General features: G+C 38.7%; 1 protein-coding gene across 1 annotated transcript in view; it reads right to left on the minus strand.

Moving 5' to 3' along the window:
* PCNX2 (pecanex 2) overlaps window positions 1-24,625 on the minus strand; it is a 111,337-nt gene that overhangs the window by 64,725 nt on the left and 21,987 nt on the right. Inside the window, 7 exon segments of the mRNA XM_088143561.1 lie at window positions 2,639-2,748; window positions 7,190-7,281; window positions 9,194-9,304; window positions 15,655-15,823; window positions 18,601-18,633; window positions 18,866-19,019; window positions 20,573-20,715. Of these exon segments, the coding sequence (XP_087999687.1) occupies window positions 2,639-2,748; window positions 7,190-7,281; window positions 9,194-9,304; window positions 15,655-15,823; window positions 18,601-18,633; window positions 18,866-19,019; window positions 20,573-20,715 (812 nt within the window).

Below are 24,625 nucleotides of genomic sequence, written 5' to 3' on the forward strand. Positions count from 1 at the left end.
CCACCAGACAAAGGAAAAATTGCAGAAACACAAAGCTCTGTGATCAGATTGGAGGGAGTGGCTCTGCAGCAGGCAATTGGAGCCCATCAGATCACAGACTTCCCTCAAGTTTCTGATCCATGCAATGTAGTATGTTTGCATAGGGGATGACTTATTTCATTTCCGACTGGAAAGCACTAGTTTCCTGTCAGATCTCTTTGATTTAGCTACAGTCCGCTTAAGTGCATTCAAGATGGATGTTCTGCTGTAAAGACATGTCCTCAATGACTGGTAAGCTGGCCATCTCAGAGCCAGGGCAAGGTGGCTGTGTGCATGTCCCTTCAAAAATCTAAGCCACCTTTGCAAACTTAAATGAAGAATTTTTAAAAAAATATGCAATTCTGAATAAAATTACAGAAAACCAATCACAAATGTAACATTTTGTGTAGATAAAATCTTGCAGTCCTTCTCAACTGCAGACAGATAACTGTCTCAGAGACAGACTTCCCACATTGTTCTGTAAAATCTGACCGATGTATTTTTCTCCACCCTCTTTTGAGGGTATATATATATACACACACACACACACACACACACATATACATATATATACCCTTTTGAGGGTATACACACACACACACACACACACACACACACATATATATATATATATATATATATATATATGTGATAGTGGTTTTTTTTGTTCTGTTTTTTTTGGTGAGAGGCAGATATCTACACCTTTACCAGAGGGCACTACTGAGTAGTGCAGAAAGTATGAGTGCCACATGCTGATTGCAATGGACATTCAAATAGGGAAGGTGGAGCAACTTCAAAAGTCACAGAGGACACTAAAGGCTAACTTGAACTATGCATACACCAAAATACTAAGGCAAACTATACTGCTTTCATGGAGTGAGTTCATCATCCCTCCCAAGCTCTCTGCCTTCTAAAATATCTATTCTGTTTCTATATGTGGTGTACATAGTAGAGAAAATGACTTGAACAGTCTTGATTTAGGGACCTCATGATATTGCACTTAACTGTAGTGCAGGTAGTCCTCGTTTAGCTAGCACAATTGGGATCGGCAACTCAGTCGTTAAACGAAGCAATTGCTAAATGAACCCACAACCATGCTTATGATCTTCAGCTTTGTTTTAGAGACCTGCAAAGGTCATAATTGTGAGGACTGGTCGTACAGTTACTTCATCATCATTCTAATTGTGAATGCTGCTAAATGAGACAATTACTAAATGAGGATTACTTGTACATCTCTTCTTTCAAGTAGTTTTACTTTAAAAGCTAAAAACAGCCAGGTGGTGGGCCAGGGATGGGGTTGTGGCTCTGCCCTGTCCCTCTTTGATCTCTTGGTGGCTTTTAATACAATTGACCATAGTATCCTTCTGGATTGGCTTAGGGATTCAGGACTGGGGGGCACTGTTCTTAAGTGGTTCTCATTCCTCCAGAATCAGTTCCAGTTGGTGTTGGAGGTGGCAGAGGACTAGCCTTAGGCTCCTGATTTCTGGAGTGTCTCAGGGCTGTTTCTCCCCACACCTATTTAATATTTACATGAGCCACTGGATGAGGTCATCCATTGGCACAGGGCTCAGTATCATCAGTATGTCAACAATGCTTAATTATACATTTCTGCCTCTGGCTGCTTTTGAGATTTTTTTTTCCAGTGGCTGGAGGCTATGAGGGTCTGGAAGAGGAGGAACAGGCTCTGATTCAACCCTAGTAAGACCAAGTGGCTGTGGGTTCAAGGGTCCCCACTCCAATATCTGGAAAGCTTCCATAATTAACTCTGGAAGGGGTACTGCTCTTCCGACCTACTTGGCACACAATATGGGGATCTTCCTGGGTTCATGGCTCCAGCTGAGGGAGCAGGTGGTTGCTATAGCCAGGAGGGCCTTTGAAGAAATCCATCTTGTGCACCTCTTGTACCTGTTCCTGAATTGGGAGGCTCTGTTCATGACCACTCATACCTAAGACATTTCCTGGTTGCAGTGCACTCTATATGGGGCTGCCCATGAAGAACATTTGGAAACTGCAGCTGATCCAGAATGTGGCGGCATGAGCAGTTTTGGGTGCACAATGGCACACTCATATAACACCACTGTTATGTAAGTTGCAATGGCTTCCAGTAGGTTTCCGGCTGCAATTCAAGGTGCTGGTTATCACCAATAAAGCCCTACATGGCATGGAGCCAAGATACTTGAGAGACCACCTGTCTCGGGTAGTTTCTGCCCATTCCATTGGATCTAGCAGGGTGGGCGTGCTCCAGGTCCCTCCTGCGAAACAGTGTCATCTTATGAGACCTAGAAGGCATGCTTTTTCTGTCACGCTTTTGCCCTATGGAACAGCTTTCCCCCTGGAGTTCAAGGTGGCCCTGTCCTTTTGGAAGCTGACTGCATGTTAAAGGAGACCATTTTGCCTTTTTGTGCTAAATGAAGAATTATTTTTTTACCTGGTGTCTGCTATTTTGTTTTCTGTTCTTTTTATATGTATGTTCTCTTTTTATGCTTGTTGGCTGCCCCAAGTTATTTGATTAAGATGGGTGGCCATATAAATTTGTACAATAAATAAAACTACTTTACTACATAGTTCTATAGCCTAAGCCATAGTAACAGAGACGGAAAAAACACTGGCGATGACTTACACTAGAACAGATGGATCGCTGCTCTGCCTGCTCAGATGATAAGAAAGTGCAACTAAAAGCCCACAAAAGGCAGAGAACAGCGCTGGAATATGTTGAGCATCCCACGGTTCCTACAGATAAAGAGGAGACAGAGATGGAAGGAATATGGAAGTCTTTATGTTGTCTATTTAAAGTCACTACAGAAATAAGCTAAATATTGTTAACATGCTGGAATTTACAATAGTTAAACTGTTACTTCACATATTAAATAAACTATATTGCATTTCATCAAGCTAATGAAGTTGTGATATTTCAGACATGGTATCTAATTATGCAAACCACAATACCTTTAAAATTGGCAATTAAGTAAAAGAAACAAGGAAAATCATAAAAGGCTACTTTTTTCCCCCTCACATAAAATTTTAAATTACACAGATTTAAATTACATTTAAATAAATTGCGTACATTTTTAAATTACATAAATTTAATTTAAAATGAAAAAAAAATCCTTGTTCTGCAAAAAACCGTCATATCACCACTAGCTATTCTGAATGCATTTGGAAGTGCAAAATAAAAGTCAGCTGGGTTGAATCTAGAACAGAACTTGCTCGGAAGATCTTCTAGAACAGAATGATAGTGTTGCTGTATGAAAAGTGGTGGGAAAAATAGCAAAAAAACCCTCTCCTTTCTTCTTTCAGTAATTTATCACCCATTATCAAAGAAAGTTGAGCATCAGTGAATATCTCATTACTCATTAACTAATGAGCAATATAAAAGTAAGCTCTCTCCAAACTTCCTATCTCTGATTAAAACCACCCAGCATGTTCCCAGGCAGCATTACCTATTGAAAAGTTTTATCAGTTTACAGCTTGGTTTTAAAGCACTTTCATATATTTTGAATTATTTTTATATGTTGATAGTAATTTGTTGTGTTTATCTATGAAAGTTACTTAATGAATTATGATATTATTTGAAAGATATACCTGAAAATAACAATCTCAGTTCTTGTGTTAAAAAACCTTCAAGAATAAGTGATTTGATACGACTGAGTAATAGTAGTCAAAGACTACTAGCTTCCATACTAGAAGAATATGTGGAAATTGTCCCTGCCACTTCTAGAGCTAATTGTGAGAGTGATGAAATCTGAGACAGCTTATCGAGAAATCCATTGGACAGGAAGTCCTCATACTTCCTGACAAATCCTGATCTGTCCCAGGATTCAGAGGAAAGGCAATTTTGAACCCCCATATCACCACTATTTCTTAGTAGAATTAATGTCACAGTCATGTTATAAATAACCATATTAGGTAGCTGGTAAGCTTCCAAGAAAATTAAACTCAGAGAAAGGGCCACAGCTCAGTGCATGCTGAAGAACCAAACATTGCGAAGCATGGATCAGAAAAGATTACCATTTATTTTTAAGGAGGCAGAATAAAAATCAACAACAAATGAGGAAAGAAGTACTGGAGTTGATTAATTTAATGAAGCATTATATCCCACTCTTTACTCAGAAAGTGTCCTGATCTCAGAATTATTTAGAAATCAATAAGGTCCCTGTCTCGGGCTTACAATATGAAAATGATACAAAATGAAACCTGAATGGGAAAGGAAAAGAAGAAAACCCCAACTGCGATTCTTAATGGGAGTGCAGAAAATGCTCTATGGTATGCTCCTGATGTTTTGACTATCTCCCATCAATCTTAGCTACCATGACCAATGGCAAAGAATTGTGGAAATTGCAGTCCATAAAATCTAGAGCACCAAATTGCCTGACCCATGTTACTGACTTAACTAACTAGTAAAACATACATTATTACAAGAGGATTATTCAAAAGCCCAAGACAATAATAAAGTAGTCATAAATTGTCAGACATGCTTTTCTAGCTCTTTTATCTGAACTATCTATTTATTATCCTAATTGTGACCAAGTCTGGATGGCAAGATGCCCACTACAGAAATGGGAAATTCACCTGTATGATGGTTTTACTATGGTGGCTTGAGACACAACAGTCAAGAAGGCTATCATTAAAACTAAGAATGACAACTTGAATACCTGATGCTTGAAAAGCATCTCTGCATCAATAGATTCTACTTTGTGAACTTTCCATCTATATCTCTATCTGGGATTTCCATTTGTGCTAGAAAAATTACTCCTAAGGAGAAAGAGAAGCGCTACATAAGCCCACTGGTCTTTTTTTGTTGGATTCACATGACTCTGCATATGCTGTGACACTGCAGGATTGCACAGAGTTTGAATAATGCCGTAGCCATCACAGAACTAAGAATCCACTTTCATTTTTGGAAAAGGAAAAAAAAATCACCCTAATGGCTGGCCAAGTTATATTTGGAGCATGAGAACGATCTGTAGTAACATATCAGAATCTGGATACATTACTGAATAATGTCCAAGTGGAAAAGACCCTTTAGCAGAGAGTACTATGAATCAATAATCCATGAACATAGGCACAGAGTACTGTTTGGGCAGCTTTAAAACCATTGGATTTTACATTTCACAGGGAGCTGAATGCTATTTTGAATGGAAAATGTTCTCATTCTGTCTTCTAAACTTATCTTACATTTTTTGACATTTTCATTTTTCTGTGACACCTGTATTAGTTTATAGCAAGAACAGACAATGTACTGCCCCAAGATGTCTTCATCTTCCAAAAACCATTTTTATTTTGAAACATTATGACTATACAACAAAATTCAATAGTCTGATTGTTAAAATCTAGCAGAATAATTTCATGCCATTCCAAAGGAGAAAATACACAGAACTGTGGTATAAGTGCTAAAAGTAGGATTATTGAAGAAAAAGGAAAGTTCCACAGCCCTCTCCCCAAAAACAAGAAAAACCTGGAAAATGTTAGCTTTCCTATTTTGTAGGAGGTGACCATGCCTCTCAGGCATTCCTCTCCCTGCCCTTTATAAAGAATACCAAATCATTGCCACCAGTTCTTGCTTTTTCCAACCTGGTACCCTCCATATGCATTAGACTCCATGTTATTGGATTGGAATTCCCAGCCAGTGAAGGCATCGGATCATACTGACTAAACTGCTAGTTTGAAGAGTATGGGTCATACATCCATATCACAATGTTAACAGCCCACTGGGTTCATCCATTGCTCAAAGCCATTATTTCCTTTACCTTCATTTATTGAAGAACCCACAGTAGCCGAGTTTACTCATCACATTAATTTATAAACCATGGTTTATAAACCACAAGGGTTGAGTTCACACATCATACTAACCCAATATGTTGGTCTAGACTGTAAATATGTCTCTGGAAAGAAAACACACTTGTGTTCTTTCTTGCATCTGGAAGGAGTACAGGCAGCTTAGCATATGCATTATGAATGTATTCATAATTGGCTGAACTGGTAGCAGACATCAGTTTATGGCAAGTAAGTCCTGAATTGCAATTTACCTACCCATTCAACATGTAATGTCATGCTTAAAAAAAAAAACAGGTAGAAGTCTTTTATAAAGAGGTATATAAAGGCCAATACTAGAGTACACTGGGGTCAGGACATGAAATACATAGTATCATTTTAGAACAAATAATTATTCTGCTTACAAATATCTTCAAAAATGAAAAGGCAATAAAAATTCAAATTATACGTAATTTTCCTGTGTAAGTGGAAGGTCTACAGTTAATGTATGTAATTTGCAGCAAATATCTTGTAAATCATTTACAGCATTCTCTAACTTCAGGGTAGCAGCATTATAAGCACATTTCAAAGCTCTAGGAAGGCCAGCCTGTGGACAAGATTGCTTATCTACAAAACCACCTGCCTGCTGTAATTTAGCTTATTAGCCTGCGGAAAGATGTGCAAATGACAGGACATGTTTAAAAGGATTATCCTTAACACTATTTATCAAAGAGACCTTGAAAGTTCAGTTAACTCACAGAGAACACAAACTATATAAATGGGTTTCCATTAAATTCGTATTTCCCCATCCATAATCTCATTAAAAAATTTCCCAGCTCCTCCTTTTTTGTTTTTTTTTTTCCTTTTCCTTTTCTCTATCTTAACAAGAGACCAAGGCCTAGCTTGTACACAGCAGAGGGGGCAAGCTGTATGGCTTCCACCTTGATGATGTTTAAGAGTCTTTGAAAACTTGACTTTTCCCCCAGGCCTTGGGGTACGGTAGGTGTCGAGCCTCTTATAAGATTTTGTCAGTTTGAAGAATTGCTTTATCTGGATTTACATAGTTCTTTTTTTTGGTTTTGTTTTTCCATCTTTTAATATGTACCCCACCTAGAGTCTTATGGAGCTGGGTGACCATCAATCTATCGAACTATCAATCTATCTATCTTTGTATGGTGGACTACAAGAATATATTTCTCCCTCACAGCTAAAGTTGTGTGTAAGACATGATGTTCATGACAAACTCTGCTACCCACTTCCTCCCCATCCTCCAGTGCAGACCCTCCCTTATAAGGATGGAAAAATCATGCAAATCAGGATTACATTCATACAGGTGTCTAGACATAGAAAAATAGAGAAAACAATGCCATAGCCACTAGCAATCCTAACCTATTTTGCTATCAGCATCACTCCTCCTTACCTTAACTGCATTGAAGCAGAATGTGTACAGGACAATTACAGCTATAAAGCTTCGAGAAATACTGTACAGTGAAGAGAACATTCCAGCAACAGCTGAAATACAGAAATCAACATTTACTTCTTTCTATCTGGATATAACTGCTATAGGATAAATCAAAATGATAAAAGCCCCCTGTCTATTATTACAAAGGCTGTTTTGCCTGATGTGTTAAATTAGGTCATTCAATCAGATGAATTACTGGACCCAGAGAGACAAGAACACTAGCCTCAAAACACAAGTTAAAGAAAACCACAAATGGTACATTTGCTGGGAGACCCAGTGAGACCCAGTGTCAGAGGAACTGGTTAACTTCAAGGAATTCCAGCATGACAGCTGCCACGTGCTACAGAAAAATCAGCAAGTGCTAAGTGTATCCACCTAGTCAGTGTAATTGAATCCCAAATGCAAAGATCTTAGGGAAATAAAGTATCATACCCAAACAGGACATTTTAAACATTAATAGCCTAAATTGCAGATGTTCCTGATCTGAAACTACATTTTAAACTTGCCTCATGTGTTTTGGGAAGTTCCAATTCCCACCAAATGCCGTGGAGTTGGCCTCAATTTCTTATAAAGCCCTCTCACTATTCATGTGATGATTATCATAATACAGTAGAGTCTCGTTTAACCGACCTTCGCTTATCCGACATTCCGTCTTATCTGACGCCCCTAAAAAAAACTCAACACGCATAAATCGGCGATGAGAAAGTGTGCCGCTTGTTTGCGAGCGTGAGTGTACTCTTTCTTGTTGCTCCTGACGGTGCGGCACCACAACGCAAAAATTGATTGCAACAGGCGCAGCGGATCGGGTTTTTTTTTTTTTTTTTACCGCACTCAATTGTTAATGTGTGTTATCTGACATTTTTGCTTATCCGACGTTCTGCCGGCCCATTTATGTCGGATATGCGAGACTCTACTGTATATGTGGTTACTGTAAGCCATTCAGTGACCACAAACTCATAGTGAAAAAAAATGCAGTTTCCTTTTCTGCGTTGATACAATACGCAGGAAAAGATAGTAACAAACAGCATCAACATAGGCATTTGCAGGAGATTAGAAAGAGATGGGGCAATGAGACATGCATCCCAAGGTAAGCTCCATCCTTTAGATACTTGCGTCTGACATTGCAAATGCAAATACAAAAGGGTGGTTTTGTAATGTGATATCATCATGCATGTTTTGCCATTTGGGGTTGAGGGCAGAGGTGTGCCACTGGAAGTTAGCCTCCATACCTAGATTCCCCAATTGCTGCATCTCTTTATGCTCCAAGGATGACTACCACCCATCTTATGTTTTCCATCATTAGAAAACAGTCAAGCTTCCAGTTCCAACGTTGCTGGGCAATAAAGTGATCCTTATTTTAAATTCTAATTCTGTAGACATATGGGTTCTGAAAAGTTAATCCATGCTTGGCGTGCAGAACACCCACACAGAACAATAACAGGACTGGTCTAATGGCACAATCATCTCAAGCAGTTTGTTTCAGCAGTAGCATTTTTGGAAGAACAATGGAGCCTCATGCGTTCTGAGATACATCGCAAGGTCAGTGGGGCTGCCAAGGCACAACTCTTAGGTCATGCAACGTCCTGAAAGAGCAAAAAGTCCTGGGCTGAGCCAATAATCATCATGGTCCAAAACTCAGTGATGCTGGAATAAAATAGGGATTTGCTCTATGCATTGAACAGAGATGACCCACTGGTGAGACACTGCATGTGATCAATTTGATCAACTGCTACAGTACTGTTTACTGCAGTCCAGATTATTTTTCCTGAGCAGCAGCCTGTCACCTAAGGTGAGCAGATACAAAAGATAAGGCCACTGTCATCCTTTGAAGAGATATGTGGACAAGAGAATTTTGGCAGAGGCAGATCAGTCTGATGTAAAAAAAAAAAATCACAACTATAAAAATTCTCACCTAAATTTGAGCAGTTCTGGATATTATATATAACAGCATACAGTACTTACCAGAACCACCAAATACCAGTATATCTATCTGTTCAAGGAGATATATACAGAATGTGTTGATTTGTGGGAAAAGACCAAGAAGAGAAATCACAGGAAAGCAATATAAAAATCCTGAAATTAAACATGGAGGGAGGAGAGGAAGAGACAGGGAAGGAGAGAAAGGGGGAAAAAATGAGATTTGGTTGGATCCAAAGAACTTTTACAAGAATAATGTTTTATACATTTATATAAATAATTGGGATTCCTTCTATTATGCAAACAGTTATATATTAATACATACATAATTAATATATATTAATAACTGCTTAATATACTAAAAGATGCAACTTGTAGTGGTAACTAATGCTGCTAATGGATGATCTGGTGGGACAAAGGTTGGTCCACTAATTCTGGTTTTGCCACATTTGCCTTCTAAAACACTCACAGCAATTTTAAATGTGTATCCTAAGCTTATAAACTAAAATTGTATGACCTGTAAGGAAGATGGGTGGAGGAAGTGAAAGAAAAAGATAAATTTTCCAATGGCAAGTCCAAGATGTCTAAGGAACAAGCTGAAAGCTAATGTCACTTCCTAGACTAGCTGAGCCTAATAAGACAGTGTCCTGTTCATCCCAACAGACAGCATTAGCTGTAAGTTGATTAACAAAATCAACTTATAACTCACATTCTTTTTCAATCCTGGAGGCAATATTAATCTTTCATCCATATGTAATCCATTCTAGGAAAAGACTGTGAATTAGTATTTCCAATCTGTATCAGTTTTGCCTATACAATATTAATTAGTGATTCCATTCTGACCTATTTCTCTGTTATATGTGTGCATGTGTGAACTGCAAAATTCAGGAGAGACCAACTTCTGAATGATCAATGCAGTATGATCCACATAATGCATCTTCCATCTTCTATTTTGGAAGATACATTTCAAGCTGGTTTGTTCTAAATTGATGTCCAAATACAATCTTCAAGCATCCTTAATATAAATACAGAATACTGAGTATATAATTCATTGTCAAGATTTTGCACCTGATATAAAATTATATCCAAATTTGATGACTAATACCGTTGTGTCTCTAAACCCTGAGAAAGTTCCTTTTTTCACAGTGAAGTTGTAAGGCCTTATGGTGGTCTGCAGTACAACATAAGAAGGTTACACATTTCAGTTTCCTCCTGCCCAGCAAATATGGCTGAAAGGAAGGGATTTTAAAAATGAGTTGGTGTAAGGAGGTTCATGAGGAACTGACTAGCAAATCGGCTGTCTTTTCTAAGAGCCAAACCAACATTTGGCAGCAGAGGGAAAATCACTCATCTGTATTGTTGTATTAAAATCTGCGGTATTGTGGAAGAACAGCCTAGCAATGACTACAAATTCTACAACGAGTAGATCATGAAATATCTAACAACAACAACAAAAACAGTCTGAAAGCCAACAGAGAAACAGGGGAGGTGCCTCCTGTCAGGTTCCTTCTAAAACACAAAGAAATCAGACAGCTATGTTAACAGGGCCATTGGGAATCTGTAGAAAATTGTTTCTTGAAGTGCTCCCAGATTGTTTGTTCCATTTCTTGGGCAAAAACATAGTTTTGTTTCTGATAATTTTTCCTACAAACAAACCATATGTTACAGACTGGAATGGTGACATTTTCCTTCCAATCTGCTGTACTATACATTAAAAAGTACCATCCAGCTTGTGATTAGTATGCTTTCAAAATAATTAGCCTGTCCATTTACTATACATGGGCTACGCAGCGCACAGTTACAGTGCTAAGCCTGTTCTTTATATGTTGAAGTATGGCTTAGGGCAATGCAAATGATTTTAGCAAAAAAGCCATCCAGGCTATTTTATTCTTCAAGAGATTCAACATTCATAATATAATATAGTACATATATTTCAAAGGAAAACAATGGAAGCTATTAAGTGTCTCCCAAAAGAGGAATAAAGATGTTTTGGTGTGAAAATCAGCTTGAGTGACAAATTATGTCTATATGCTGGCATTCAATTCTACATCTTTCCTTCACAAACACCATTTAAGATTAAGTATTCAGCTATAGCAAAAATCAATCTGTTTATGTAATGGGGGAAGAGATGTCCTATGATGCAGACTGTCTGTTAAATCTGAATCAGCTTCTCCACATGTGTAAAATGGGTGTGGGATTTCCCACGTGCATATTCTGCATATTTTACAGTCACATACAATGGTATGTGAATGGGATTTTATTCCTATATAAAATGGCAAACAGGAATTTATACATGCAGAGAAACAAACCATACATGGACATGTTTTCCCTGCTGCAACCTAAGTCTACTAAATTAAAGTCTGTTAAATTGAGATTTTGCTTGTTGTTCCAAACAGCAATATGAGAAGACTTTTGCTAAGTCTGGTAGCTTCAAGAATCTTTAAGAACAGGCAAAACTACCACACAAACTTTTTAACAATGATGGTTATCACACTCCTCTCCTGTTCTTCCCCATTGATCTTTTCCCCAGGACCTATTTAGGGAGAAAAACTAATTTATTACTAGGGTAATAAATGATACCCTTTCTGCTCCATTTTACAGTAGTGATAGCAACACATTCCACCTGGGGATCCCCCAGAATCCTCTTAGATTGATGTTCTGAAGGGAAAGGACATGGAGAAATGGGGCTCAGGTAAAAGGAAAATTACAACTTCAATATGGGCAAAAATTCATACTTATTGACCCAAGTTCCTATGAAATATTATTCCTCAGGGGAATGCCCATCTGCCCTAGTTTTGTTCGGCAACAACATAAGGCTGTAAGATTGGATCCAGAGTTAAATGAACTCAGGTGCCATCAAAGTCATGGAGATGAGTTAGTCTTGGCTTACATCTAGTTAATTTCAGAACGAACTAAGTTCCACTAGTGTACTGTAGGTCCACCCCACCGTTTTCTGGAGTTCAATTCACATGAAGAACAGCTTCTCAAACCTCTAAGCAAGGAATGACATGCAGGCTAAATCAGCACGTTTCCAGGCAACCATAGGAAATAACTCAAACACATCTGCTAGTGTCAAAGGCTCATTCCTCAGCAATAAGGGAGCTATTTGCCCAATTATGCAATCATTAGGATGGGAAATTAAATTGGCATTTTTAAAAAAAGGAGAAAATGCGGATTATGCCCTGAAAATAAAGAGTTGATCGTTAACAAGGGAGAGGCAAAATAACAAACTAAATCAATGAATGCTTGTTTGACAGAAACCACTGAAATTCACTGAAGCCTTCTCAATTTGGAACCCACCCAAAATTTTGGGACTCCATACAGGAAACAAATTCTAGGCATTAGAGTCCCAGTATACCAGGAGAGTGCCAAAATGCTAAAGGCCGGAAAGGCCATTTTTTCAAAAGATTCCTTATATATCTCTAATAAAATAGGAACCAAGCTCTTTAAAAAAAAAATCACTCTATGTATATCATGTCTGACCCAGTTCCCTTTCTATGTTACATTATTGCACTACTGTAAAAAAAAAAAAAAAGTCCTATAATGTTCAAGGTGTAACTAAATCTCTTCAGTGAGATTCCTACAACATTTCTGGAAGATTTATTCCATTTTTTTAAAGAGCTCTTCTGCTCAATTGTTTTATCAGCCTGTATAAAACTCATACATTGAGAATGAAGTCATTATAAGCACTATGCATTATCCCTAAACAATCTCTTATTGTAGGAACTAAATTACTTTATAACAGCTGTTTTAAACAAGAAGGCAAAAGTTGAACAGGTTTTCTCCTTTTTCCAATACATTTCCTCGATACACTTGAATATTCACAATTCAAAATATAATCGAACACCAATTTAACCAATCTAAATGCATGATACACTTCCAAAGTGTGATTTCTAGCACACACTATTTTACTTCTTTTTCTAACTTTTTACACTGCGAGTCTCTCATTTTTTTTCTTCCAGAATGCATAGCCTATTATTTTGCCACTTATAAATGTTTTACATGCATTCTAAACAATCCTCACATTAGTCAATCTTCCATTTCTTTGAAAAAATGTATCTACATTTTTTGTTGTTGTTTTATAAACTGAAGGTTTAACAAAGATGTTTTAAAACACCTTCTCCCTCTAAAAGGAGATTTTTTTCCTGCTGAAACCAATTTTACAAATGGTTCATGATCAGAAATTGTGACTGAATTAATATAACATTTCTAATCTAAACATCAAAATATTGAAACAGTCTAAACTTGAATATGTATATATTTGTTTATTTGAATGTAACTGTCTCCACATATTCACCAAATTAAACTCCCAGATATTATGTGAAGAACATTCCAACTTTGGGGATCATTTATTTTTAATCCGTTAAAGTCTTATTCTAATCCAATATTGGATCCAAAATTAAATTAAAATCCCCAGCTACAATTATCCAGACCAGCTGTAAACTAAAATATTTACAAAACAGATATATAGACTAGCAGGTTTAACTTTAGTTAGATCATAAAACTTTTTCCAAATTAACAGAGAGTCCCTGCTATTAACTGCTAAAATTATACCCATTAGTGTCCAAAATCTCTTATTCCATTTATAAAGTTAGAGGATTTCTTCATTAAAATAATTGGCTTGCTGTCTGTTTTGAATTTTCAGTTACATGGATCCGATAGGCCTGCCTTCTGGCCAAAAGATGTTATTCTCAAAGGGAATGTGAGGGGTTCCCCCCCTCCAAAAATAACACTTCTGCTGTCAAAACTTCAATTTATGAAAAATCTTCCCCCTCTTACTTTTAACTCCCAACACTTTAACATTCTATGAAATGAATTCATCATGTAAGAAAAATGACTAAAATATTAAACATAGTAAAACATCCAGGCTGGAGATCAGACTGGACTCCAAATCTTGATTCAAGTACAAATATTCAAAAGTTTAAAAAAAAACCTGATACTTAATAAACCCAGTAATAATTTTTTTTAAAAAAAGACGAAAGACAGACAGCCTGACAGACACTGGCAGCAACAATTTATAGCCATAAATTCAAAATTAGGTACATACGTAAACAAAATGTTAAGAGAAAAAAAGAAAGGAAAATGATGTCACTCGGGATTCCTGGTAGGAACATGCCAAGGTGGCAGACATTTCCCACTCCCTCCCTCCCAAACTATGCACACGAGGGAAGAAAGAAAAAACAAGGGAGAGGAGGCAAAACCCTCGCCATAAACTTCAGGGATTAAGACTGTGGTAAGACAGAGATATGTAAAGGTGCAGTTTATTTGTTTCCTCCCTGATAGTTGCAAAAACAAACATTATGGAATGTGTTTGAAGACAGCTGGTAAACACAAAATTTAATCATACAGTTCTTTGTTGCTTCTTGTGTTTTTGACAAATAACAATGCCTCACAATGCAAGGAGCAGCCTCTTTTTCCTCCCCCTTCTCTACAGTGCAGACTTCCTTGGACAGCTCTTTCTTCCCACCACTCAGCCCCAAATGAAAAATGATCCTCCATCATTCCTCTCCAGGTGGGAACTCGGGCTGAAACTCCAATTCAGATACGCCGAGCACTATTCTTACCCCAGAAATTCCTTCTGATGTTACCATTTGAGATGTTAGTTATTTTGAGATCCTTGTCATGCTACAAGCAATAAACCATCATCTTTCAGAATAAGCTGATGCAGTTGAGAAAATGGAGACGAGATTAAGAAGTTAAAAGAACCTTGAAGCAAGTAAGAAATTAATTCCAGTTTTAACTGCTTGAGACATAGCAACAAATAAAGAATTGGTGACTCGCCAAAAAACCATAAATTGTATCCAAGCTCAGGCAAGCTGCAAAAAATTCTTCTGCTTGAATTCATTTATCTAGAGCATAAAGAAGCATTAATAGCAGCTATTACAAAATGCTTTTGTTTCAAATAACTTAATTGTCTGTAGGAACTTATTGTGTAGCTTCTAGACAGAGATCCTCACAATCTCTTAATCTTGTTGCTCTTGAATATATTCAGAGATCTGATTGAGATAAAATATTACAAGCAGCTAGAATTGCAACAAACTTGATATATGGCATAAAGAAGCTTGTGCTGTGTTCAGGTCTACTTTCCAAAGTGGTACAGCAACATAAAAAGTTTTGCCAAGCACACCTCATAGCCAGGCAATAAAGGTTACTTTCTTTTTATATCCTGCAATTTCTGGTTTATCCTTGGATACTGGTGTAAGGAAATTTTGTGATCCAGAAATAACTGTTAATTACCTTTAATAACAGATAGCTACTCCAGAAGCAGTAGCTCCAGTATCTGCCTACTCAGACAGCTACCCCAGAAGCATCATAATAATCCACTAAGAAATCATTCATTAGTTTGGAGGGCTGGTAAGCCTATCATTACACCATTTTTCCTACTTGCCTTCCCCCCCACCCCCGCCCCCCACTTCTCTATTTGCAGGTTGAGAGAAAGAGGAGAGAGTACTTAGCAAAATTAGAATATTTGGCAGCCTATTTGTATTTTTGCACAAGTAACTCACCTATTACATGGTCCCTGATTACCCGAAATAATTCAGGTGAGATCTTCATGTCATAAACAGTGTAAATGAAGGAGCGTCTGGTTTTAGATCCTGCATCTAGCAATAAAATAAGGCCACACAATATGCAAAAATATATAGGCCGGCTGTATATTATCATCTGGTTGTGGCCCTAGAAAAGCAGATAACAGAATAAATATTTTACTGACATAAAATTCTTTCAAATGCATAACTGAAACTCTGCACAAAATCAAGAAATTTCGGTGCTTACATGCACATCTCAAATGCCACAAAAATAGAAATATGTTAGAAATGTCCTTTATTTTAAAATCCACATAAGCTCCCTGCATCAAGATTTCTATAACCATCTATACAATACAGATTACAATAAAACACTGAATTTACACTCTGATCAGAGTTCAATGTTAAGTTTTTATCTTGTTTATTTATTGGATTTGAAAGGTTTTTTAATCATCAAGTGACTCAAGGAGATGTACAGGAGTAGAAGAAGAACCAAGTAGCAAGCAACCATCCAGGAACTACAAAAATTAAAACAGTTATAATTTAATAGTGGGTTCACAAAACCTCATGGCCCAAGGTCTGTTAGATAAGCCACTAATCTGTTAACTAAGCCCAAGGTCTGTTAACTGCTAAGCCACTAATATGGTGACCAAAAGATCATCTCACTGCCATTCACACTTCCCCAAACTCTGAAGATTCTTATAACATTTTCTTTAGCAGTTCTTCTTAAATAGCCTAGCAATGTCATGTAAAATGGATTAGGCTAGGGTAATTTTTTTCAAGATTACATATACAGTACTGTGCAAAAGTTTTAGGCAGGTGTGAAAAAATGCTGTAAAGTAAGAATGCTTTCAAAAATATATATTGTAATTGCTTATGTTTATCAATTTACAAAATGCAAAGTGAGCGAACAAGAGAAATCTAAATCAAATCAATATTTGGTGTGACTATCCTTTGCTTTCAAAACAGCATCAATTCTTACACTTGCATAGTTTGTACACTTGCACAAAGTCAGGGATCTTGTAGGATTAGAGTCAGGTGTATGATTAACGAATTATACCAAGCAGGTGCTAATGATCATCAATTTCATATGTAGGTTGAAACACAGTCATTAACTGAAACAGAAACAGCTGTGTAGGAGGCTTAAAACTGGGTGAGGAACACCCAAACTCTGCTGCTAAGGTGAGGCTGTGGAAGACAGTTTCATGTCACAGGTCATACACCATGGCAAGACTGAGCACAGCAACAAGACACAAGGTAGTTATACTGCATCAGCAAGGTCTCTCCCAGGCAAACATTTCAAAGCAGGCTGGGGTTTCAAGATGTGCTGTTCAAGCTCTATTGAAGAAGCACAAAGAAATGGGCAATGTTGAGGACTGTAGACACAGTGGTTGGCCAAGGAAACTTAATGCAGCAGATGGAAGACACATCATGCTTACTTCCCTTTGACATGGGAAGATGCCCAGCAGTGCCATCAGCACAGAACTGGTGGAAACCAGTGGGACCCAGGTACACCCATCTACTGTCTGGAGAAGTCTGGCCAGAAGTGGTCTTCCTGGAAGAATTGTGGCCAGAAAGCCATACTTCTGATGTGGAAACAAGGCTAAGTGACTCAACTATGCATGAAAACGCAGGAACCGGGGTGCAAAAAAATGGCAGCAGGTGGTCTGGACTGATGAGTCAAAATTTGAAATATCTGGCTGTAGCAGGAGGCAGTTTGTTCATCGAAGGGCTGGAGAGTGGTACAATAATGAGTGTCTGCAGGCAACAGTGAAGCATGGTGGAGGTTCCTTGCAAGTTTGGGGCTTCATTTCTGCAAATGGAGTTGGAGCTTTGGCCAGAATCAATGGTGTCCTCAGTGCTGAGAAATACAGGCAGATACTTATCCATCAAGCCATACCATCAGGGAGGTGTGTGATTGGCCCCAAATGTATTCTGCAGCAGGATAACAACCCCAAACATACAGCCAATGTCATGAAGAACTATCTTCAGTGTAAAGAAGAACAAGGAGTCCTGGAAGTGATGGTTTGGCCCCCACAGAGCCCTGATCTCAACATCATCGAGTCTGTCTGGTATTACATGAAAAAACAGAAGGATTTGAGGCAGCCTACATCCACAGGAGATCTGTGGTTAGTTCTCCAAGATGTTTGGAACAACCTACATGCCGAGTTCCTTCAAAAACTGTGTGCAAGTATACCTAGAAGAATTGATGCTGTTTTGAAGCCAAAGAGTGCTCACACAAAATATTGATTTGATTTGGGTTTTTCTTCTGTTTGCTCACTTTGCATTTTGTAAATTGATAAACAATTACAATATATATTTTTGAAAGCATTCTTACTTTACAGCATTTTTTCACACCTGCCTAAAACTTTTTCACAGTACTGTATAATATTATGTACACATTGCATTTTATTTTATATATAATTATATAATGTATATAATGTATAAATTAGACAAATCAACTGACAATCTACAGAATCAATATTTTAAATTAAAGGCCACAAACATCGCAACAATTATTTTTCACTATAGTATATTCACAGTGCAACAGTGGCCATTTACGTTACTAGAAACCTGTACAATAGGCAGCAAAAGAAGCTGTACGCACACATGCATGTGGTGGTGAGCTGGGAAAGTAATTGAAGCCACCGTGCCAAGAATGCGGCTGCCTCATTGTTTTACTCATGCTTACAGGTTGTGCAAAGAAAGCCCTCATTAAAATGCTTTGCACAGCTCTACTGTTGACTTTGTGGCAACAATGCATTAGAGCAGATTAATTTTTAATGATAAAGCGTTAGGTTCTTACATGGAAAAATGAAATAATCACCCAGAAAGATGGATTTATTTCAACTTTCAAAAATTTACCACTCCAACTGACCAAAAAGGAGCACAAATCGTAAAAGCATATATCTGGTAGCTGAAACTTACATGTATAGGTGAGGCGGGATCCGGCTGAACACTCTGAAGACAAAACAAGATTCACCATGTTAGCTATAGGATTTGTTATTACAGAATCCAAAATAAAAATAGTTTTGTGCTGGATTTCTCATCTGTCTGTCTGACTGTCTTTCTGTCTATCTATGTAGAGCTTCCTGTGCCAACACATCTCAAAGCAGTATACAGTAGAAATAAAATACATAATAAAACAATACCTTTAGACGATATAAAACGCATATATAAAACAATGCATTACCTTTAGAAGAGAGTACTGGCAGCTTGCCATGATAAGACAGAACAGGAGCACCCAAATGTCTTTACAAAAACCTTGGTTCATAATTAGAAAACCAAGAAAAGAAACAAGGATTACTAGAAGAACTGCCAAAACATTCTCCTTGACATCTTCTGTCCTGTAAAAATAACACACCAATATATTTTCAAAAGCAGAAATGTAATCATGTCATTTCTATATAGGCCTGTAAATTGAAGCCAGATCACTGTATCATAAATATACTTAACCTTCTTAGGATACCCACATGAAGGCACCACGTGTGCTCTGATGATATGCAAAAGTCAACTTTACCTGGTCTCTCTGTGCATGGCATTCCCTGTACAACCTTACTGGTGAGAAAAATATCTGCATATTTATACCTTTACACAAGGAAAAGATTGCCAAGTCAAAGCAACCAACAGAAGTTAGCTTAATTATTTTTCTTTGCAGAAATCAGAAACTGTATCTCTGAAAACAAGCTACTTAATAAATGTGCTTATTGAAAATCTTTCTATTACAAAAAGTAAGTACAGTAAATATAAACTTTTAAAAAGTGCAATTTTGGAAAAACTATACAAAACAATACAAAAGTGATAGGGTCTACAGTTAAAACCAAAAGTTTATCTGTATCTACATCCCAGTGTCTAGAGTCTTGAAAATCAGTGTCATAGAAATGGTTGTAAATCAACTCAATAAATAAATAAAACTTGGAATAAAAGCAAACTCTAGCAACCAGCAAAGTGTGAATGGGGTTTGTTGGTAACTGCTCTTCAGGGGTTAAGAGCCATAATTTAGAAGCAGCCATTGAAAATCGTGTCTCTCCTAATCTTAGAGAACAAACAGGAATTAGTTTCTAAGGTTACAGACAGACTGCAAATACATGCATGAGTGGGCCACTAAAATTCATAATCTAATATCCAATATGTAATTTAGCAGATCCTCCCTTCTATTTCCATTGTTGTGCAGAAAGTACAGAAATGCATAGACAATGATTGTTTAAGATTCATAAACCCCAATCCTGTCACTTCATATCAGTGTGAATTCTTTCAGGCAAGAGGAATCTTTAAAGGTCGGATTTTAGATCACATACCTAAAGCGTAACTAGAGCTCTGACTAGGACAAGCTTTCAACAATGTGAGATAGAAGCAGATATATTTGTTTAAACCAGATCTGCCCCCACCACATGTAAAATAGGGATGTGGTCCAAACCAAGAGGAAAAGCAAATCCTTTCTTTGACTACTAATCAGTTCCCTGCAGCTTCTTTCCTTAGACATTTTCTTCTTCCTTCCTGTTCTTGGAGCTTGATTGAAGAGAAAAGCACCTATTGGAGGAGACTACAAGGAAGTATATTGTCAAGATTGTTGGTGTTTAGGACCCCATCTGGGTCCTCCATTTGCCTTAAGATTCAAATCCATCCTTGGCTTTACCTACAAGTAGGGCAGATCCAAATGTAAACAAATGTTGCTGTCACCATTCAGGTATCATTTGAAAATGATTGGTTTCCACTTCAGTATTAGACATAGGTATCAAACACACAAATTACAAACCTGAAATGACTACTGATTAATGCCCATTAAGAGAAGATATTTAAAAATAAAATAACACAAGAAACAGACTAACATTTTATGAATGAATATTACAAGTAGATGTTCAACCTTTCAGTGAATGTCATGCATCAGTGTGAAACTTACCTGTCCAGCAATGCCAGCAAGGTAAGTCGATCATACCAGATTTTTATCCATTTCCCAGGAAATACAATAAATTTGTAAAACTGTCTATTAATTTTTCTTTGAGCTGATGAACATGAAGAATCCTCAAGGTCTTCACTAAAATGCTTTCAACATGAAATAAAAAATAATAGAATTGTATATCATTTTCATAGCACTGCCTTGTATAAAAAGAAGGTTTTGGTACAATTTTACAGTTGTTTCTTTTTCAGTGGATATAGTTAAACAATGGCCATAGTCAATATTTTCTTGCAGGTTAACATCTTCTCTTTTTTTACTAAACTTGATTACATTCAGCCTTGCCTAATTTCTTGTGCATGGCACAAACTAGGGTATTTTCACTGCACTTGTAAGATTATCACTTAGACCACTTGAAATACACCAGAACAAAACAACCTAAGTGACCCAAGATTGCGCCTTGTGTGACATTTAGGTGTTGCCTATAATTTGAACATAAATGGCATTAGATCTGAAAATACTGGAAAAAGTACTTTTTATTATTTTATTTAGAACCAGTTTGGTGTGGTGGTTAAGGCATTAGGCTAGAAACCTGGAGATCATGAGTTCCAGTCCCACCTTAGGCACAAAGCCAGCTGGGTGACCTTGGGCCAGTCACTCTCTCTCAGCCCTAGGAGGGAGGCAAGGGCAAACCACTTCTGAAAAACCTTGTCAGGAGTCAACACTGACTTGAAGGCACTATATCTACAGTATATATCTATATGTAGATATATACATATATGGACAAGACAAACCATACATGGATGAGGCAAGAGAATCTGGAATTAATGGAATGCTACTACAACAGTAGACCTAATGAGAGGGGATATTTGAAACATATGAGGGAACAATGGATAGACAGAAGACCTACATCCACACTAACTGAGAAACGGTTAATTACCCAACACTTAAAAATAGTGAAGAGGAAGCTGCTCTTGCAAATTGAGATAGACCAATTACACATTACATCCTGGACTCAAGAAGACCTGGAAGAAGAACTGGATGTACAGACAACACCTGAAGCTGGAATGTCACTGCCACCCCCTTCATTACAGAGCACAGCAGCTGATATAAGCATAGGATCATGGATAAGCTAGTCATAGTCAGCCCTTGAGACTGATTACCAAGGCTCAATGGAGAAGTACCATCAGATAGTATGCTAGAAAATGCCAATAGAGCCCTCACAACAATCCCTACTGCCACCATCATTCAAACCATTGAACTGGTATACACTACAGCTGCTATAATCCTGAAGATGCTTGGCTACATGATCAAGAAGAACAGCAGTATGTACCCCGCCCCGCTGGAAAATGAGGTTGGAGGCTAAGATCAAGGCAACTTGGAGAGAAGTTAGTCAGCTGGTGGAACTACAGAAGGATGTGAAGATTAAGGATAAGATTTGGCAACTGAAAAAATGCAAGGGCCTGACTCCATCTGAAGCCCTAGAGATTGCTAAACAAAGGCTCACAGCACTGGCTGCCAGGCTAAGGAGATACATTAGAGAAGCAGAGTCCAGGAAGATAAATGCCCTGTTCTCCAAAGAACCATCCAAAGTGTACTCCCAACTGCAGTGCAACCACACAGTAACAGCTGAGCCACCAACAGCAGAAACTGAACAGTACTGGAAGAACATATGGGAGAAAGAGAAGACACCTAACACCAGTGCAAAGTGGCTGCAGGGCCTGAAAGCAGACCACAGCAATCTCCCAGAACAAGAACCAGTCACCATCACAGTAGCAGACATCCAACAGCGGGTCAGGAACATGAAGAGCTTGACAGCACCTGGCCCAGACATGATCCACACCTACTGGCTAAAGAAACTAACAGCAGTGCATGAACGCCTAGCAGCACAGATAAACCAGCTGCTAGCAGAAGGCTCCTACCCAGACTGGCTAACACAAGGAAGGACAGTGCTGATCATGAAAAACCTCTACAAGGGAACAGCACCATCCAACTACCAACCAATAGCCTACCTCCCCACAACATGGGAAGTCCTATCAGGCATTATAGCCAGCAAGCTACAGGACCTTATGGGCCAGTACATAAGCACAGTTCAGAAGAGCATTGGGAACAACAACAGAGGCTCAAAACACCAGTTGCTCACAGATAGGGCAGTCGCCCAAGACTCAAGGTCTAGACAGACCAATCTGAGCACAGACTGGATTGACTACAGGAAAGCCTATGACTCAATACCATACACATGGATCTGTGAATGCCTGGTGCTATACAAAGTCAACAGGACACTAAGGACCTTCCTCAAGAACTCAATGGGACTGTGGAAGACAACACTGGAAGTCAAATCAAGACAGCTCGCACAAGTGGTCATCAAGTGCGGCATATACCAAGGTGATGCACTGTCCCCACTGCTGTTCTGCATAGGCTTGATCCCCCTCAGCCATATAATCACAAGGACTAGATACAGATACAAGTTCAAGAGTGGAACTACCATCAGCCACCTCCTTTACATGGATGACATCAAGCTGCATGCTAAGAGTGAACAAGACATCAAATTGCTGATCCACCTGACACAGATCTACAGTGAGGACATTGGGATGTCATTCGGATTGGAGAAGTGTGGCTGGATGGTAGTAAAGAGAGGGAAGGTAGTTAAGACTGATGGGGTAGAACTACCAGTTGGCCATATAGCAGACATACAGACCAGCTACAAGTACCTTGGTATCCCACAATCACATAGGAACCACGATAAGGTGGTAAGGAAGACAGCAATATCTGAGTACCATCAAAGGATAAGACAGGTCCTGAAGAGCCAGCTCAATGGGATGAACAAGATCCATGCCATCAACACCAATGCCCTGCCAGTCATCAGATAACCTGCTGGTATAGTGAGCTGGCCAAAGTAGTACATGGAGGCTGCCAATGTGAAGACCCAGAAGCTCCTCACAATGTATAGAGGTTTCCACCCCAAGTTCAACACCCAGAGACTGTACACCAGCTGGAAAGAGAGTGGGCAAGGTCTGGTGAGTGTCAGAGCTACTGTCCTGGATGAAACCCAGGGGTACACCAGTAAGATGGCACTCAAAGATGAGCTGCTGAGAGAATGCCTGAGGCAGCAATAGACACGGGAGGAAGTTCAAGCAGAAGAAGTGCTATGGCAAGACAAGATCCTGCATGGATGTACCATCAACAGATAGCTGAGGTAGCTGACATTGGGAAATCCTACCAGTGGCTGGAAAGGGCTGGACTAAAAAACAGCACTGAGGCACTGATCATAGCAGCACAAGAACAGGCACTAAGCACCAGATTCATAGAAGCAGGGGTCTACCACACTAGATAAGACCCAAGGTGCAGACTGTGCAGATAGGCCTCAGAGACAATCCAACACATAGTGGCAGGGTGTAAGATGCAGGCAGGAACAGCATATAAATGGCACAACCAAGTAGCTGGCATTGTGTACAGAAACATGCACACAGCGTATGGGCTAGACCCTCCCAAGTCCAGTTGGGAGATTCCACAGAAGGTCAAGGAGAATAACAAGGCTAAGATCCTGTGGGACTTCCTGATCCAGACAGGCAGGTACTGGCCAATCAACCAGACATTGTGGTAGTAGACAAGGACCAGAAGACGGCGGTGGTGATAGATGTAGCGGTGCCAAGTGACAGCAACATCAGGAAGAAGGAGTATGAGAAGCTGGAGAAATACCAGGTCCTTAAGGAAGAACTAGAGAGGATGTGGAAAGTGAAGGCCAAAGTGGTCCCAGTGGTGGTAGGGGCACTCGGGGCTGTGACTCCTAAGCTGGGAGAGTGACTCTGACAGATCCCAGGAACAACACCAGAGCTCTCTGTCCAGAAGAGTGCAGTGCTAGGAACAGCTAAGATATTGCATAGAACCCTCAAACTCCCAGGCCTCTGGTAGAAGACCCGAGATTGAGGAAGACACACACCACCCATAGGGGTGAGAGGGGATTCTTTATATATATAATTTATTTCTCTGAACAAACAAAATAGTTTTCCAACTCTTTTGCTCCTTTTAAAAAATCCATCAAATCAAATTTAAAAATCT

The sequence above is a fragment of the Python bivittatus genome, unplaced genomic scaffold (genome assembly GCF_059951505.1).
Source record: "Python bivittatus isolate LINGU-HERP-01145 unplaced genomic scaffold, Pbiv_v1 ctg000020_np1212, whole genome shotgun sequence".
Classification (NCBI taxonomy): domain Eukaryota; kingdom Metazoa; phylum Chordata; class Lepidosauria; order Squamata; family Pythonidae; genus Python; species Python bivittatus.